This window comes from Perissodus microlepis, chromosome 12 (genome assembly GCF_051167445.1).
Source record: "Perissodus microlepis isolate ML-2025 ecotype Zambia chromosome 12, ASM5116744v1, whole genome shotgun sequence".
NCBI classification, from domain to species: Eukaryota; Metazoa; Chordata; class Actinopteri; order Cichliformes; family Cichlidae; genus Perissodus; species Perissodus microlepis.
This window is the reverse complement of record NC_140472.1, coordinates 17,451,409-17,464,238: the sequence shown is the minus strand read 5'-3', so window position 1 is coordinate 17,464,238 and position 12,830 is coordinate 17,451,409. Positions and strand designations below refer to the sequence as shown.

The following is a 12,830-nucleotide window of genomic DNA, read 5'->3' as shown; positions in this document are numbered from 1 at the left end:
TCAAACAAACAGACGACAAACATCTTCCATAAACAGGAATAATGTCATTTTATCGGATTAGAAAACATCTAATCTAGCGTTGATATTACACTGCTGTTTAGTGTCTGGCTAATCTCAGTGTCACCAAAATATCTGCCCTACATGTCAAACAATGAGAGAACTTGAAACGGTAACATCACCTAGCAGCTTATTTTAATTAGTGCTAACGTTTTGTTTGCTGGCTAACATTGCTATTATTATAGTCACAGTTAATTGACTTTGAATAGCTTTATTTCAAAAGTAATTTTAAATTTTCACAGCCATTTAGCTGTGTTAACTGTACATGCTGTAGGTCATAAGGCGTGCATGGATCATTTTTATAATCAGCCTCTTATCTTTTGTCCACCACAGACTTTGCCATGATAAATTGGTCAGTTGACAACCAGGAGCCGTACACCTTAACCTCAGAGGCCAGGACATCCAGGGGCAGTGTGAACACGCACTTGTTTAAATGGGACGCAAGACGGACTATAGAGGGCCACCCCCTTGCCAGACAACCAAGTGCTGTCCCTGTCCACGGCCAGTGTGAGAAGGACTCTCACTAAAGTCAACCCACACAAAGCTGCTGGACCAGACAATGTACCTGGACGCGTGCTCGGAGCCCGTGCTGACCAGCTGACTGATGTCCTAGCGGGCATCTTTAACATCTCCCTGAGTCAAGCTGTTGTGCCACAGTGCTTTAAAACCACCACCATCATACCTGTCCCCAGACCTTCCCAAAGCCTAATTACACAATGATTGCCTGAGCCTATTCTTGTTAAATGATGAAAAACTCAAAGGCACGTTTGGGCAGTGGATCTGTGTGAAATCAGCAGCTTGCAAAACTAAATCAAAATGTGTGCTATTGATTCTAAAAATAGAAATCACAATAAAGTTCAACATTTACTAAAACCGCCATTCAGTCATCTGAGAATCTTTACTCATGAAATTATAACGGTTAGATGAATTTATATGCAGTGATTTACTGATCAATGATAAAAGGGGAGATTTATGCAATAACGAAGACTGTCATGAAAAGTATTTGGCATCTGATCTCCTGTAACCTGCGGAGCTAAGCTGTTTTACCAGCTCTGCTCTCTGATTTTTCTTTTTTCTTTTATGAAAAAACACAAGTTGTCAAAGTTATTTGTTTGCAAATGTATTTCAGAAATATCGACATACTTTTTTTAATCAGCAGAAACTTTATGTCAGTAGTGCAAAAACCTGCACTGATCTGACCTCATTTCTTCCTCATCCTGATTCCTGACCTGGGAAGGGAGAGAAATATTTGTTTTTGTTTGTCTTCTTGTTTTATTTAATTCCTTGTGGGATTTGGATCCAACACGTAAAGTATGCATATTATGCACACACACAAACACACATGCAGCTATTACCCATTTCTTGTATTCTTGAATAAAGACATTGATTTGACACATTTAATTAGCGGCCAACTGTTTTTATTGTTCAATTATTAAGAAAAAAGAAAAGGTGGGGGTGGGTGGGATGTAAAGAAGAGCGTAAAGTAAAGGGAGAGAGGAGAGAAAACCCCAACAATCCCCTCTGAGCAAGCACTAGGCGACAGTGGATAGGAAAAACTCCCTTTAAAGGAAGAAACCTATGACAGAACCAGGCTCTAGAGGGGGCAGTCAACTGTCGGGACTGGCTGGGGGGTGACTGTGAAAAGAGGGGAGGGAGATGGGAGAGGTGTTAGTAGTTAAAGGGAGGGGGGAATTAAGCTGGAACAGAGGTGGGGGAAGAAGAGGTGACATTGGCAGTAGTGAAAGAAGGAGTGTTCTTCCTCCAGAAGAAGCGGAAGCGTTTTTTCTTTTTCTCCAGCTGCTTTTCCACAAGCACCTTTTTCTCGAGGATGAGGATTTTCAGCTCCTCGATTGTTTCGGTGTTTTGCTTCTGCAGCTTGTTGCATTTTTTCTCCACTTCTTCTATTTCGGCTTGTTTTTCTTCCAACCTTTCTTTCAGCACTTTAGATGTTGCCTCCTGCTTTTGCAGTTTTTCATTTTCACCTTCCAGCTCAGATGCTTTGAACTTCATTTTGTTGTAAAGTTCTTGCAGGTTTTGGTTTTTCTTCTCAAACTCCTGGAGAAGAAGTTTTTCTTCTCTCTGCTTAATGACCAGCTGTTCTCTCTCTTGAAGCAGGTCTTGATATTTATGCAGTGTCTCATCGAACTTTACCTGCAGCATCCTGTCGTTTCCCTCCATGAGCTGGAGTTGGCACTCCATGTCTCCCTGCTTTCTGTCCAGCTGCTCTTTCTCTTGAAGGATTTCTTTATTTTGTCGCAGAGCTTCATCAAGCTTTCCTTGCAAGCTTTCATTTTGTTGCTTGATGCTCTGAAGATTGGAATCCATTTCTTTTTGTTTGATTTCTTGTTCCCTTTTCTCTTGGAGAAGCTTCTCATTTGCTTGCTCTGTGCGATCAAGCCTTTTTTTGTCTACACTGTACATTAGCTCCATGTCTCGGAGATTGGAGTGCAGCCCTCTCTTCTTCATGCTGTCTTCTTTCTTCTCTTGGAGGAGTTTTCTATTTTGTCGCAGAGCTTCATCAAGCTTTCCTTGCAAGCTTTCATTGTGTTGCTTGATGCTCTGAAGCTTGGAATGCATTTCTTTTTGTTTTAACTCCTGTTGCCTTTTCTCTTGGAGAAGCTTTTCATTTTCTTGCAGTGTGCGATCAAGCCTTTTTTTGTCTGCACTGTACATTAGCTCCATCTCTTGGAGATTGCTCTGCAGCCCTCTCTTCTTCATGCCATCTTGTATCTTTTCTTGGATGACTTTTTTATTTTGTTGCAGAGCTTGATCAAGCTTTCTTTGGAGCTCCTGGTTCTTTTTGTCCATGTCATGGAGATCCTGTTGTTTCTCCTCAATAATAGCTTCCTTTTCTTGAAGCTGGTATGACAACTTTTTTAGTTGAGCGCTCTTTTGCTCATTTTCCTCCATCAAGAACTTAATCTTGTCTGTGTTTCTGAGCGCTTCATCCTCCATTTCTTCCAAACGCTTTTCCTCTAGTTCAACTTGGTCACACCAAGGAAGAGAGGAAAGGGAAGGGTCTAGTGGCTCATCCCAGGGAAGAGCGTAGGGGTCAACTTCTTGTCCCTTTGGATTTGTTTGAGACATGTTGGGTGTGGATACAGTTACAATTGCAAAGGATCCAAATATTTCAAAAGGCTTTTCTGGCGAACGGTTCAATGCTGCAAACACCAATGCTGCGAGAAACGGACTAAAAGTCGTTGCTCTTCACCCCTATTTATGCGTTTTAAGGATCAAAGGATCAAAGGATCAGAATGGTGGTAAGATTCTACATGTGTGTGACGTCATCATTCTGTAAGGCAATGAGGTTGTCACATGATATTTTTGGAGGAGGGCATTTTTCAACTTGGACAAATTATCAGTAAAGTTTCAATCTCTGTTATTTTCCCCAAAAAACGTGTTGTCGCAATAATGTTTTCTACTGTAATTGGTGCCAACAGATGGCGCAGTTTAAAGTCGGCTGTTACTCTGCCCAGGCTGCTACCATAGAAGAAGAATACTTTAACGATGTCCGCTGATCGTTTCCGTGTAAATCTTAGCATTGCTTTAGCCGTCAAGCTAAAGGTTTGGCTTCATACTGCCATATTTTCAGAGTAACAAAATATTTAAACGGTCTCAGATCATGGTGAGTATTTGAAAAAATGTTTATTTAATGTGAAGCCTGTGATGTGGAAAGGTTAGCAAGCGTAATTTTGCTTTTGTGTTATACACGGGTGTAAAGGAAGCACTCAAAACGTGCGGCTATCCTAAATGGGCGTTCTTAAAGTCAGCAAAGAGGCACAGAAAAGAAGACCAGACACCAGCGAGGGAGGATAAGAAGGACAGACGCAACAACATTGTCATCCCCTATGTAGCCGGTGTATCAGAAAAACTTAGGAGAGTTTTCTCCAAGCTTGACATCCTGGTGCATTTCAGACCCAGCAACACGCTCAGACAAAAACTGGTTCACCCGAAAGACAAAACGCCAAAACACAGACTTAACAATGTGGTGTATGCTGTACAGTGCAGCGAGGAATGCCCAGACCTCTACATTGGAGAGACCAAACAGCCACTTCACAAGCGCATGGCACAACACAGAAGAGCCACCTCCACAGGACAAGACTCAGCAGTCCATCTGCATCTTAAGGATAAAGGACACTCTTTCGAGGATGCCAATGTTCACATTTTGGACAGAGAGGACAGATGGTTTGAAAGAGGAGTGAAAGAAGCCATCTATGTCCACTGTGAGCGACCATCTTTGAACAGAGGCGGGGGTTTACGACACCAACTCTCTGCCATCTATAATCCAGTTTTGAGATCCCTTCCCAGATGCCTTAACGCCCACTCACATCCTGGGCCATCTGACCTCAGGAATTCGCATGATAAGGTGGGGCCAGGTTTCACAATGAACACACCCGAAACTCTGGCTGATTGGGACCCACACCCAGTTTCACACCTTGGCTCAGGCGATTAGAGGATCATCAGGGGGTCCTTTTGTCCCTCTGTGGGGGGATACTCCCACTAGGTTTATATCTGGGACTCTCCACCATTTGACCTTAGAACTGAAGAAGCTTCTCGGATGAGAGGTGAAACGTCTTCAAGTAACTTAAAGAAGTCCAGACGCTTTTATTTGCAAGCTCCTTTGACTACGATGACCTGGATGACTGAGAACCTTCACAGACTTATACACGGGTGCTTACATCCGAGTAGCGTTGATCTTTTCTAAGGTCCATGGGTTTATCCAACGAGCAGCTAAGTCACAGTTATATCTGTAATTTTGTGCGCAACGTCTTAATGCAAAAAAAATCCCAAATCAAAGCAACGAAGCAAAGACTAAACAAAAAAAAACCCACAATGCGTTTTTAAGCTCTCTCTGCGTTCACTGCCTCTGCAAGTGTCAAACTTCCTCGCTTTAGCTGATGCTAACCAACATTAGCGCTTACGGTTCGTATATAAACACAACTGTCAGCCCTTCACTTTTGGTGCCGACAACATTTTGAACATTTTCTACAGTTTGTGAAATGGTCGCCATTGGCATTACATGCCAGTAGTGTTCGCTAATTGACTTTACCGGGGATTATATTTATTACAACGTTACTGCGTGGAAGTGATCATAGTGTATGCTTATAAACGTGAGTGATAGGTGTTATTAGTGCGACTTTACCCTTAATTAGTTTTCCCACCGGAAGTAGAGTTGTTTATGCGACGTGATTGCTAGAGCAGTCCCAAACAATCGATCGCGTTTATTAACAGACCAATTCTCTCCAAACTTTTAGGGTAAGCTAGACTAGAGATATGGTTGCAATAATACGAACAAGAGCGCAACAGCATATTGACAATGGCGAGAACTTTAATATTTACATTGTGTTAGTGCACCCATCGCTCCGCATCCTTAACGCTACATTGATGTCGAGAGTCTCTGACACAGCTGTGCTCTGCAGCACAGACACCCTGCTTATCTGTGATTCGGCCAGACTGGTGTTGAACTCCAAAGACATGCGCGGGGTTAGCTTAGTTGGCTGTTGGTGTGAGTGGTTGTCCGAGTCGCTCTAATAACCCTCCAACAGACTGGCGACCTGTCCAGGGTGTACTTTTGCCCTATGACAGCTGGAATACAACCTGAATAAAATAAGTAGGAGAAAATGAATGATGTTTATGAACTGTAGTTAATGTAGTCAGACAATAAGTTACCGAGCAACAGGCCACAAGTCTTGGTGCAGAATCATACTAAGATTTAAAAAATAAAATGTTGGCACTGGTGTTTGAAACAGTATACTGTCAGTAAGACTGGAGCAACTGCACACAACTGGAAACTAATAACTAGAGTAGTTAAGTAACATTTTGTTACTGCATCCATTTAGCCAGGTATAATTAGCATGTCTACATACATGTCATTTCTAATGTGGTCCTATGTGGTATGTTGTAGGACAGTGAAGTGTCTGACACTGACCATGTACCAGTGCCTGAGAACACTGGTATGGAGGGGGAGAACGCACCTCTTTACTGTATTTGTCGGAAACCAGACATCAACTGCTTCATGATGTAAGTATATATCAGGTTTATATTTGCAGTACGCGCAGTAGGGGTGGGCGCTAGCTTCAGCAATGTTATCAGAGATTTTTTTTTAAAATGAAGATCTTCTATTTCGAGAAAACTACCAATAAGGATATATGCACAGATATAGAAAACAATACTGTAACATTTTATTGATGCTTGCAGTTTGGAGGCAGCAGTATTTGCAAGTGTAACTAAATTCCAGGCATTTTCCATCCTTCTTTTCCTATCAGCTTTTTTCTAATTGTCAGTGTGAACCAAGGTGTCAGCAGCAGCATTATAGTGCAAAAGTAGTGACCCAGCATAGATCAAATGTAAGCACAAAAGTAGCCAAGGTAGTGTTTTTCCTGGAAATTTTAAGTGAAAGGATAAAGTAACTGCTTACCACTTTAGTTTAACAATGATTAATGAAATGTAACCGTGTAACTCATCAGCAGTCTGCACAGTATGGTCACATATTAAAACTGAAGAATATGTTGTACTTGTTGTAGTGTTTCATCATGGGTCCAGTTTTTACCCAGGTGCTTAAAGCCCTTCTTTACCCTCATGTAACACCAACAGTAATTTCCAACCACTATTTCCTGTTCCTGTCAGTCAAACAAACAGACGACAAACATCTTCCATAAACAGGAATAATGTCATTTTATCGGATTAGAAAACATCTAATCTAGCGTTGATATTACACTGCTGTTTAGTGTCTGGCTAATCTCAGTGTCACCAAAATATCTGCCCTACATGTCAAACAATGAGAGAACTTGAAACAGTAACATCACCTAGCAGCTTATTTTAATTAGTGCTAACGTTTTGTTTGCTGGCTAACATTGCTATTATTATAGTCACAGTTAATTGACTTTGAATAGCTTTATTTCAAAAGTAATTTTACAATTTCACAGCCATTTAGCTGTGTTAACTGTACATGCTGTAGGTCATAAGGCGTGCATGGATCATTTTTATAATCAGCCTCTTATCTTTTGTCCACCACAGACTTTGCCATGATAAATTGGTCAGTTGACAACCAGGAGCCGTACACCTTAACTTCAGAGGCCAGGACATCCAGGGGCAGTGTGAACACGCACTTGTTTAAATGGGACGCAAGACGGACTATAGAGGGCCACCCCCTTGCCAGACAACCAAGTGCTGTCCCTGTCCACGGCCAGTGTGAGAAGGACTCTCACTAAAGTCAACCCACACAAAGCTGCTGGACCAGACAATATACCTGGACGCGTGCTCGGAGCCCGTGCTGACCAGCTGACTGATGTCCTAGCGGGCATCTTTAACATCTCCCTGAGTCAAGCTGTTGTGCCACAGTGCTTTAAAACCACCACCATCATACCTGTCCCCAGACCTTCCCAAAGCCTAATTACACAATGATTGCCTGAGCCTATTCTTGTTAAATGATGAAAAACTCAAAGGCACGTTTGGGCAGTGGATCTGTGTGAAATCAGCAGCTTGCAAAACTAAATCAAAATGTGTGCTATTGATTCTAAAAATAGAAATCACAATAAAGTTCAACATTTACTAAAACCGCCATTCAGTCATCTGAGAATCTTTACTCATGAAATTATAACGGTTAGATGAATTTATATGCAGTGATTTACTGATCAATGATAAAAGGGGAGATTTATGCAATAACGAAGACTGTCATGAAAAGTATTTGGCATCTGATCTCCTGTAACCTGCGGAGCTAAGCTGTTTTACCAGCTCTGCTCTCTGATTTTTCTTTTTTCTTTTATGAAAAAACACAAGTTGTCAAAGTTATTTGTTTGCAAATGTATTTCAGAAATATCGACATACTTTTTTTAATCAGCAGAAACTTTATGTCAGTAGTGCAAAAACCTGCACTGATCTGACCTCATTTCTTCCTCATCCTGATTCCTGACCTGGGAAGGGAGAGAAATATTTGTTTTTGTTTGTCTTCTTGTTTTATTTAATTCCTTGTGGGATTTGGATCCAACACGTAAAGTATGCATATTATGCACACACACAAACACACATGCAGCTATTACCCATTTCTTGTATTCTTGAATAAAGACATTGATTTGACACATTTAATTAGCGGCCAACTGTTTTTATTGTTCAATTATTAAGAAAAAAGAAAAGGTGGGGGTGGGTGGGATGTAAAGAAGAGCGTAAAGTAAAGGGAGAGAGGAGAGAAAACCCCAACAATCCCCTCTGAGCAAGCACTAGGCGACAGTGGATAGGAAAAACTCCCTTTAAAGGAAGAAACCTATGACAGAACCAGGCTCTAGAGGGGGCAGTCAACTGTCGGGACTGGCTGGGGGGTGACTGTGAAAAGAGGGGAGGGAGATGGGAGAGGTGTTAGTAGTTAAAGGGAGGGGGGAATTAAGCTGGAACAGAGGTGGGGGAAGAAGAGGTGACATTGGCAGTAGTGAAAGAAGGAGTGTTCTTCCTCCAGAAGAAGCGGAAGCGTTTTTTCTTTTTCTCCAGCTGCTTTTCCACAAGCACCTTTTTCTCGAGGATGAGGATTTTCAGCTCCTCGATTGTTTCGGTGTTTTGCTTCTGCAGCTTGTTGCATTTTTTCTCCACTTCTTCTATTTCGGCTTGTTTTTCTTCCAACCTTTCTTTCAGCACTTTAGATGTTGCCTCCTGCTTTTGCAGTTTTTCATTTTCACCTTCCAGCTCAGATGCTTTGAACTTCATTTTGTTGTAAAGTTCTTGCAGGTTTTGGTTTTTCTTCTCAAACTCCTGGAGAAGAAGTTTTTCTTCTCTCTGCTTAATGACCAGCTGTTCTCTCTCTTGAAGCAGGTCTTGATATTTATGCAGTGTCTCATCGAACTTTACCTGCAGCATCCTGTCGTTTCCCTCCATGAGCTGGAGTTGGCACTCCATGTCTCCCTGCTTTCTGTCCAGCTGCTCTTTCTCTTGAAGGATTTCTTTATTTTGTCGCAGAGCTTCATCAAGCTTTCCTTGCAAGCTTTCATTTTGTTGCTTGATGCTCTGAAGATTGGAATCCATTTCTTTTTGTTTGATTTCTTGTTCCCTTTTCTCTTGGAGAAGCTTCTCATTTGCTTGCTCTGTGCGATCAAGCCTTTTTTTGTCTACACTGTACATTAGCTCCATGTCTCGGAGATTGGAGTGCAGCCCTCTCTTCTTCATGCTGTCTTCTTTCTTCTCTTGGAGGAGTTTTCTATTTTGTCGCAGAGCTTCATCAAGCTTTCCTTGCAAGCTTTCATTGTGTTGCTTGATGCTCTGAAGCTTGGAATGCATTTCTTTTTGTTTTAACTCCTGTTGCCTTTTCTCTTGGAGAAGCTTTTCATTTTCTTGCAGTGTGCGATCAAGCCTTTTTTTGTCTGCACTGTACATTAGCTCCATCTCTTGGAGATTGCTCTGCAGCCCTCTCTTCTTCATGCCATCTTGTATCTTTTCTTGGATGACTTTTTTATTTTGTTGCAGAGCTTGATCAAGCTTTCTTTGGAGCTCCTGGTTCTTTTTGTCCATGTCATGGAGATCCTGTTGTTTCTCCTTAATAATAGCTTCCTTTTCTTGAAGCTGGTATGACAACTTTTTTAGTTGAGCGCTCTTTTGCTCATTTTCCTCCATCAAGAACTTAATCTTGTCTGTGTTTCTGAGCGCTTCATCCTCCATTTCTTCCAAACGCTTTTCCTCTAGTTCAACTTGGTCACACCAAGGAAGAGAGGAAAGGGAAGGGTCTAGTGGCTCATCCCAGGGAAGAGCGTAGGGGTCAACTTCTTGTCCCTTTGGATTTGTTTGAGACATGTTGGGTGTGGATACAGTTACAATTGCAAAGGATCCAAATATTTCAAAAGGCTTTTCTGGCGAACGGTTCAATGCTGCAAACACCAATGCTGCGAGAAACGGACTAAAAGTCGTTGCTCTTCACCCCTATTTATGCGTTTTAAGGATCAAAGGATCAAAGGATCAGAATGGTGGTAAGATTCTACATGTGTGTGACGTCATCATTCTGTAAGGCAATGAGGTTGTCACATGATATTTTTGGAGGAGGGCATTTTTCAACTTGGACAAATTATCAGTAAAGTTTCAATCTCTGTTATTTTCCCCAAAAAACGTGTTGTCGCAATAATGTTTTCTACTGTAATTGGTGCCAACAGATGGCGCAGTTTAAAGTCGGCTGTTACTCTGCCCAGGCTGCTACCATAGAAGAAGAATGTAGACCAATAGTACTTTAACGATGTCCGCTGATCGTTTCCGTGTAAATCTTAGCATTGCTTTAGCCGTCAAGCTAAAGGTTTAGCTTCATACTGCCATATTTTCAGAGTAACAAAATATTTAAACGGTCTCAGATCATGGTGAGTATTTGAAAAAAATGTTTATTTAATGTGAAGCCTGTGATGTGGAAAGGTTAGCAAGCGTAATTTTGCTTTTGTGTTATACACGGGTGCTTACATCCGAGTAGCGTTGATCTTTTCTAAGGTCCATGGGTTTATCCAACGAGCAGCTAAGTCACAGTTATATCTGTAATTTTGTGCGCAACGTCTTAATGCAAAAAAAAATCCCAAATCGAAGCAACGAAGCAAAGACTAAACAAAAAAAACCCACAATGCGTTTTTAAGCTCTCTCTGCGTTCACTGCCTCTGCAAGTGTCAAACTTCCTCGCTTTAGCTGATGCTAACCAACATTAGCGCTTACGGTTCGTATATAAACACAACTGTCAGCCCTTCACTTTTGGTGCCGACAACATTTTGAACATTTTCTACAGTTTGTGAAATGGTCGCCATTGGCATTACATGCCAGTAGTGTTCGCTAATTGACTTTACCGGGGATTATATTTATTACAACGTTACTGCGTGGAAGTGATCATAGTGTATGCTTATAAACGTGAGTGATAGGTGTTATTAGTGCGACTTTACCCTTAATTAGTTTTCCCACCGGAAGTAGAGTTGTTTATGCGACGTGATTGCTAGAGCAGTCCCAAACAATCGATCGCGTTTATTAACAGACCAATTCTCTCCAAACTTTTAGGGTAAGCTAGACTAGAGATATGGTTGCAATAATACGAACAAGAGCGCAACAGCATATTGACAATGGCGAGAACTTTAATATTTACATTGTGTTAGTGCACCCATCGCTCCGCATCCTTAACGCTACATTGATGTCGAGAGTCTCTGACACAGCTGTGCTCTGCAGCACAGACACCCTGCTTATCTGTGATTCGGCCAGACTGGTGTTGAACTCCAAAGACATGCGCGGGGTTAGCTTAGTTGGCTGTTGGTGTGAGTGGTTGTCCGAGTCTCTCTAATAACCCTCCAACAGACTGGCGACCTGTCCAGGGTGTACTTTTGCCCTATGACAGCTGGAATACAACCTGAATAAAATAAGTAGGAGAAAATGAATGATGTTTATGAACTGTAGTTAATGTAGTCAGACAATAAGTTACCGAGCAACAGGCCACAAGTCTTGGTGCAGAATCATACTAAGATTTAAAAAATAAAATGTTGGCACTGGTGTTTGAAACAGTATACTGTCAGTAAGACTGGAGCAACTGCACACAACTGGAAACTAATAACTAGAGTAGTTAAGTAACATTTTGTTACTGCATCCATTTAGCCAGGTATAATTAGCATGTCTACATACATGTCATTTCTAATGTGGTCCTATGTGGTATGTTGTAGGACAGTGAAGTGTCTGACACTGACCATGTACCAGTGCCTGAGAACACTGGTATGGAGGGGGAGAACGCACCTCTTTACTGTATTTGTCGGAAACCAGACATCAACTGCTTCATGATGTAAGTATATATCAGGTTTATATTTGCAGTACGCGCAGTAGGGGTGGACGCTAGCTTCAGCAATGTTATCAGAGATTTTTTTTTTAAATGAAGATCTTCTATTTCGAGAAAACTACCAATAAGGATATATGCACAGATATAGAAAACAATACTGTAACATTTTATTGATGCTTGCAGTTTGGAGGCAGCAGTATTTGCAAGTGTAACTAAATTCCAGGCATTTTCCATCCTTCTTTTCCTATCAGCTTTTTTCTAATTGTCAGTGTGAACCAAGGTGTCAGCAGCAGCATTATAGTGCAAAAGTAGTGACCCAGCATAGATCAAATGTAAGCACAAAAGTAGCCAAGGTAGTGTTTTTCCTGGAAATTTTAAGTGAAAGGATAAAGTAACTGCTTACCACTTTAGTTTAACAATGATTAATGAAATGTAACCGTGTAACTCATCAGCAGTCTGCATAGTATGGTCACATATTAAAACTGAAGAATATGTTGTACTTGTTGTAGTGTTTCATCATGGGTCCAGTTTTTACCCAGGTGCTTAAAGCCCTTCTTTACCCTCATGTAACACCAACAGTAATTTCCAACCACTATTTCCTGTTCCTGTCAGTCAAACAAACAGACGACAAACATCTTCCATAAACAGGAATAATGTCATTTTATCGGATTAGAAAACATCTAATCTAGCGTTGATATTACACTGCTGTTTAGTGTCTGGCTAATCTCAGTGTCACCAAAATATCTGCCCTACATGTCAAACAATGAGAGAACTTGAAACAGTAACATCACCTAGCAGCTTATTTTAAGTAGTGCTAACGTTTTGTTTGCTGGCTAACATTGCTATTATTATAGTCACAGTTAATTGACTTTGAATAGCTTTATTTCAAAAGTAATTTTACAATTTCACAGCCATTTAGCTGTGTTAACTGTACATGCTGTAGGTCATAAGGCGTGCATGGATCATTTTTATAATCAGCCTCTTATCTTTTGTCCACCACAGACTTTGCCATGATAAA

The 12,830-nt window shown here is 41.1% G+C and overlaps 2 protein-coding genes across 2 annotated transcripts; both read right to left on the bottom strand.

The window, feature by feature from the left end:
- Positions 1-1,468: 1,468 nt before the first annotated feature.
- On the bottom strand, positions 1,469-3,583 carry LOC146376066 (uncharacterized). Its single transcript, XM_084946539.1, has one exon. It carries the CDS (start codon positions 3,142-3,144, stop codon positions 1,750-1,752), a length of 1,395 nt encoding a protein of 464 aa, XP_084802665.1. The 5' UTR covers positions 3,145-3,583; the 3' UTR covers positions 1,469-1,749.
- A 4,569-nt stretch (positions 3,584-8,152) lies between these two features.
- Positions 8,153-10,606, bottom strand: LOC146376065 (uncharacterized). Its single transcript, XM_084946538.1, has one exon. It carries the CDS (start codon positions 9,826-9,828, stop codon positions 8,434-8,436), a length of 1,395 nt encoding a protein of 464 aa, XP_084802664.1. The 5' UTR covers positions 9,829-10,606; the 3' UTR covers positions 8,153-8,433.
- Positions 10,607-12,830: the final 2,224 nt, after the last annotated feature.